The sequence below is a fragment of the Belonocnema kinseyi genome, chromosome 10, assembly GCF_010883055.1.
Source record: "Belonocnema kinseyi isolate 2016_QV_RU_SX_M_011 chromosome 10, B_treatae_v1, whole genome shotgun sequence".
Classification (NCBI taxonomy): domain Eukaryota; kingdom Metazoa; phylum Arthropoda; class Insecta; order Hymenoptera; family Cynipidae; genus Belonocnema; species Belonocnema kinseyi.
The window spans coordinates 56,654,125-56,660,934 of NC_046666.1; the positions used below are offsets into that span (position 1 = coordinate 56,654,125).

At 29.6% G+C, this 6,810-nt stretch overlaps 1 protein-coding gene across 1 annotated transcript; it reads right to left on the reverse strand.

The window, feature by feature from the left end:
• Window positions 1-4,404: 4,404 nt before the first annotated feature.
• Window positions 4,405-6,013, reverse strand: LOC117181133. The gene has a single exon (XM_033373701.1). The coding sequence runs from the start codon at window positions 5,950-5,952 to the stop codon at window positions 4,405-4,407; it is 1,548 nt and encodes a 515-aa protein (XP_033229592.1). The 5' UTR covers window positions 5,953-6,013.
• Between the last annotated feature and the right edge of the window lie 797 nt (window positions 6,014-6,810).

Sequence of the window (6,810 nt, forward strand, 5' to 3'; positions counted from 1 at the left end):
TAGCCTCGAAATTAATAATTATTAGTACGCAGGCAGTATTTTCCTGTTCGGTTCAATTATTGTAATGTTCTTTATTACTACTGAGATATCGATCTTAACCTACCTTAAAGTTAAATCAAAACTTTAAATCACATCTGCGTTTTATTTTTGAATATTTACTAATTGTAAAATATTGAATTTTAACAATTTTAGACTATGTTGAAAAAAATAAGAAAATATATTTCTATGTGAGGTCAGCTGCAGCTGTGGTATGTTAAATATGCTGAATACTTCGATAATGTGAAGGACCTAATAAGAATAAAATGAATTTTCTCTTATTTGATTCTTCTGCTGATTTTTCCACTTATGTAGCTGAAGTGTTATCATACTTATGTTCAAATCTAATTTGAATTATGGAGATTACCGTGTGATATCTTATAAATTCTAAAACATAGTAAATTATATTTTCGTTAAAAAATTTTCGTATATTTTTATTGCATGCTACATTTTGTTGGAGAGAAACGCAGTGCTCCAATGCACTAATGTTAAAAATGATCAAACTCATGACTTCAATATAAGCGTGAAAATGGTTCAAACATAACTATCCTTTTATGTTCATGCGCTTATTTTGAGTATGATCATTCAAATATGCCTACAAATGTAATTGTCAAAAAACTATGTTTTCGATTTTTTTCAAGTTTTAACATAGAAAATGATATTCGAAATATTTTTACAGCCATATTCTTAAGAAATATATTGTATCCTATGGGTACATAGAGGAGAGAGTACAACAGTTTCCAAACGAAATTTAAAAACCTTAGTTTTCTTACAAAAAAATTTATTCGTCAATTTTTAAATGATGTTAAATAGTGCAGTATGTGTTTTTCTTGACACATAATTTGAATTTAATAAAAAATTGCTCAAGCTTTTTAATAATACGGGAAGATATTGGGAAAGCAAGTTTTGTAAGCAGAAACATCTTTCATCGGAAATAAGGCTCCGTTACATTAGTTTTTTAAATTGTTAAAGTAACGGCTTTTGTATAGATTAGCTCTTTGAATCTGCAACTCCTGATTATAACCTACTTTAACGATAATAAGACCTACTCTTTAAAGTTTTAGCTCCTACAGAATGAATTATTATACCCTCTTTTTACTACATTTTAATCTACATGCACTAGTTGGAATCTTTAGAAGCTACAGTCTGCCAATTCAAAACCCTACTATCACTCTGTATAATCTCTTTGACCCTATTTTTAATTTCTTAAGCTTACACTCTTTGAATTCAAGACACGACTTAGTCGTTTTATAACCTCCTTTTGCAGTTACATTTGAGAAATATGAATATTTAGTTTACATTTTTTCCTTCTACAATTTCACAGTATTTCAAAGATTCTAAAATATATATATATATATATATATATAAATGCTCACTGTGAATGCTCAACCCCAAAAATATATTTTCTCTTAATTGAAAAAGCTACAAACTTTAATGAAAATAATATTCAACCTAAAAAATGAGCAAATATCGACAATAGTCATTAATCAACATGGAAATGTGTTAGAAACTCTCAATGTTTATTGTTTAGTAACAAATATTGTACAAAATTTAATCAGTTTAAACAGTCAATCCGATCTCAGATGTTTCGCTTTTTTGCATTTCTCATTTGTGCTCTGGAGACACGGAAATCGCATTTATTGTGCACATTGGACACAAAATAAATTATGAGATTCAGGAATTTGATCAACCTCGGCGCATATGACACTCGATACTGAATTTCCTATTTTAGATGGGATCTTGCGTTTTCCTAACTTCAATCTGCTATTGAAAATATTAATCTATCTAACTCTAAGTAGCGCTTATTAAATTTGTAGTATATTTATCACTGCCATGGAAAAAGTATTTCTTCGTACCGCTGAGGAAATTACAGTATTTTCTCGGCTACATTATAGATGGCCATCGAACTCTTGTAAAACTAAATGTTATAACGACGAACTTTACAAAATAATAATTTTTCCGTGTACAAATCTACACCAGCAATAATTACACTTTTCACATACAAATGAATATTATTGCTATTCAATCCTAAAGCGATATAATGATTATTCTAAAAGCATTCTGATTATATATCTGAATTGCTGAATAGCGATTAGTTTTTAATCATGTAGAAACTGAACATTGGGGGCAGAATACAAGTGTTCCCACCTAAAATTATTATTATTATTTGATGGGGTTGCAACTTGGCTAAATTATAGTCCTAGTGGACCTATGTTAATTCACCAAACCATATAGGTTTATTTAGCAATCGGTTGTCAATATACAGGGATCTTAATTTTTCACTTTTTCACTTTTATCTTAGTGTAACTTCATTTAGGATTATTCAATTTGACTTTTATGATAGTGTTTAAAAAGTTCATGTGTATCATAATATTTTTTTTCATTATGAATTTTTTTTAAATCCAAATTAAAACTGATTTTTGGAAGAAAAAAAAATCATGGTAAAATCGATATTTTTACGTTCGAGGGTACCACAATCAAATTACATATTGCCCGGGAACAAATACTGTTGGTATAACTTGCCTCTAAGCTTACATTTAACAATCTCCAGATGATGTTTTGTATACATGTATATTATATAATCATAACGTCGTCCGGTCGAGCGTAAAATTCTCAATTTGACAATGAACAATAGTCTTAAAGTAACTGAAAAGAGCTTTCCAAAACACTTTAATAAAATTTTAATCTCATAATTCTAAAAAGGAGCTACACTAATATGACGGAAAAAAATCTGCTCGCTACGCGGGAACATTCTAATTGCGTGCGTCATGCTTCGCTCGCAAGTTTCAGCGCATCTAGGGCGCGCGTCTGTTGGATCTCGGGCTTCGCACTTTGTCTTTGTACTTTCTCCATATTTGTTCATATAACCTTTTAAGACTAAAGGCCAAAGCATCAACGGCGTTAATGAACACATTCTCATCACGCTTTTCGTGCTTCCCAATCGATTTAGTCCAAAGTGTAAACTTTTCTAGATTGAGTTCAACTCTATTATAACAAATATATATTATATTTATTTCTGTACCTAGGTTTGTGATCGCTTACTTTGGTCTTGCAAAACATAGTACTTTATTTTTTATGATTACTTTAATATTTGTATATACTTTATTTTGTATTAATTTTTATTCTCAGCTACCTTAAAAAAGGCCTTATTTCAAAAAATTCATATTATTAAAATTCATAGTACGTCGTTTTTTCGAAAAATTAATAGATTAATTTTCAATGTTATGTTTACGATTTGAACAAAAATAACACATCTTACCAAGTACTAATTAACAAACAATTTGTAGATCTTATTTAGATGAACAATTTTTGTCAATTAATTTTTTCTCTTACATTGTGTCGTTTATCACATTTTAAAAAAATTGATGTTATTTTTTAGGATTAAAACAAAAACTGCACATCCTATCAAAAAGTGATTAATCAATCAATTGTAGATCTTTTTTAGTCTCAATGATGTTTTTATGAATAAAACATAAACTAAGCGTTCTAAAAAAAATTATTTTTAACAGATTCATAGACCTGTTTTTAGCAATCAACTTTTGTCATACAAGTTTTTAATACTTCGCGTCATTTTTCCAAAAATTTAATAAGAAATTTGTAGATCCTTTTGGGTGCACATTTTTTTTCGTATCTTTCATACTTTGACCGAAACATGAAAATTGTCATTTTGCATTATTTTTTGTGCAATAAAAATGTAAATTTTATGTTTTTAAAGAAAATTCAAAAAATTGTTATAATAATCTTCTGGGGCTTTTAAAAAGCAAAGTTTTTCCTTTTCTTGACTTTATGTCATATCGTGCGTTGTTCAGCTTAAATTGTTCATTTTCCTTTGATTTTATGAATTTTGAAAATGCTATAACTCTGATAATTTTCTTTTATCGTAAAAGTCATGACGATGAATTGTTTCAATTTTCGAGTTCTATAAACAGCTGCACAAATAATTTTTAGGTCTTGAAAAAAATGAGCTCAAAAATTGTTTAGACGCTCTGACTTTTTCAATTTGTATCCAAAATAACTGGATATAGAACTTGACTTTGAGTTTCTGACACTAAAAGATTGTATAAAAAGCCAATCTGGGTCAAACAAATAGATTTTTTTTCAACAGTTAATGTGCTGAAAGACAGACAGGCAGACATACGTACACACAGATAGAGATAGTGACATAAACATTCGTAAAACCTCTTTTTTGGGGTCCAGGGAATATAGGTCCAACAGGATTATAATTTATCCAAGTTTCAACCCGCTAAAAAAATATATGTATATTAGGTGGGAACACTTTGACGTATTCTACCCATTTATTTCGTAGAAAAAATATATAAAAATACTTATTCATACTGTTTCCTTAATTTTTCTGTATTTATTTAACCTTTAAAATTGAATGTTCCATATACGTTTGATTCTAGCTACAATAGTTTCTACACTATTTTCAAGGGTAGAACTAATCTTTTCTAAACCAGAATCAATAGCCGAACCAACATAAGCAAAAAGACCTAATTCTTTTTTGACCTTTTCATTGTGCTGTGTTAGACCTTCCATCTGCGTTTTCAATTCTTTTATTTCCTTTTCATACTCCTCTCTAGCTTCTGATGCCTGAGCCTCAGCTTCTTTTATAGTTATTTCTTTTAACTGCAATTTTACCCAAATCAGCAATTCGTCAACTTTAGTCTTTGCAGTCAAGAGTATACTTTGCAAGTTGATATCGAAATGTCGGCTCTCCTTCAGATTTAATAACTGATCAATAAATTCCATGATTTTAGCTTTTTGAAGCAAATTATAGATTTTAATTAGGTGTTCAATTCTGGGATCGATCACTTTCAGTTCAGACATTTTTTCATGAAAACTTATATCTGAATTGAGTACTTTTGATATTCTGTCTGAAGTAATGGACAATTCCTGTGTCCATTGAATTAATTTATCATGCGACAATCCCTCATACTTCATTGTTTCGAAATCTATCAGTGTCTGTTCAAAAATATTTCCTACCAGTTTCTCCAACTCAATAAACACTTGCATGCAAGTTAATTTTTCACGAACATTAAATAAAAAAACTGTTGATGAGTGAGTAATACTTGGGGAGACTTGCTTCAAAATCTGTTCGTGTACACCATTTGTTTCTTTTATAGTCTCAAAAATACCTGCGTCAATAATATCATCTGAGATATGACCAGCAGTAGCTCTCCTAAATAGACCAATATTTTGATTATTTTTTATCAAATACCTTATGAATTCCTTGGCAGGCTCAGAGATTTCAATAGCCTTGCTTGATAAAACTTGTTCCTTTAAAAGTTCGTTTATAAAGTTTTTGTCAACGACATTTTCATACAGTGTATTTGGTACTTTTGAGAAAATAATTCCTATGCCAGAATAACATTCCTTCATCTTTTCTTTAAATATATTTTCGACGGAATTTAACAGAGACAAGAAAGGTCTTATACTATCGTTTGCAATATCATTAATGTCAGTGACTAAAATAATTTTAGCTGACTTAATATTTTTGAAAAGCTCGTTGATGTAAAATGCATTTCTGATATCTTGAAATGTACCCCTGGTATCATCAAATCCTGGTGCGTCCCATATTCCTAAATTATGAAGTTTTTCAGAATCCCACCTGCTTGGAATTATTGTCTCAGAAGTAGATCCAATTCCAATTTGTGGTCCAGGGGAATTATTATCAGCCTTTTTTAGGACAACTGGTTTACAGACAGAAAATTTCTCTCCAATTAATTGGTTACCAATTATATAATTAATTAGTGAACTTTTTCCAGATCTCGTACTTCCTATAAAAATAACTGCATCTTCGTGTTTAGCTTGGCTTGACATGTACGCAGCAGCTGCATGAAGGGCCTGCTCCAAATGTCCTAAATCGTCGATACTATTATTTGGTTTGTGATTTTCTTCTTCCCGAGTTGCTGCCATTTTTATTTTATTCCTATATTTATTATCGGAAAATTCCTTTCTTTACTGCAAGATAGCAAATTTCAGTTTTCTTCTATTTTTGAACGTGAGTAACCTAAAGAAAAAGTATGAATATCAGTTTGAAGATTGGTATGGGAATCTAGTTAGTTAGAAATTTTAATATAAATATTAGTTTTTTCCTAAACAAAAATTAGATTTTTTTTACTGTAGTTTATGATTTTTCATAAAATGTAATGATTACATTTCAGTAATCAATCAAAATATGGGATTTAAATGGTGTGAATAGTTTATAACTAATTTTTTATATAAAAGGAATATTGGGATGGTAAATATTCTTTGATAAAATTTTTTTATTTCTGTGCCTTCTGTAAAGTATTTTGAAATTTGCGGAATGTGTTTCACGCAAAAAATATTTCTAAATATTCATAAAAACATATTTTATAACCTGCAAATTTAAAGTGTATAATTGATAAATATTATCATAATATTAAGACTACTTTATAAATATTTAACACTCACAGATATCAGTTATATTGAGTTGAGGAAGATGCATATATAAAGAGTAGAGCTCAACATTTTAGAGATGAGGATTTTAAAAATCACTTGAAAGTCTGTTCTATACGTTTTTTGTATTAATTATAATAATAAAAATCTGCCCGCTAAGCGGGCACACCCTCATCGCGCGCTTCACGCTCGATTGTACATTTATCTCGCGCTTCGCGATCGATTATGTATTTACCTCGCGCTACGCGCTCGGTCTATGTATTTTCGCACATTCTTGCGCAAACATTTTAAAATTAAGATTCAAAACGTCTATCACTGTAATTTTGTGATTGTGAATTCTGTATTTGTTTCTTA

What these genes read in the sequence shown, in the direction of transcription:
- LOC117181133 (XM_033373701.1), bottom strand. Translation starts at nt 5,952, where the DNA reads ATGGCAGCAACTCGGGAAGAAGAAAATCACAAACCAAATAATAGTATC.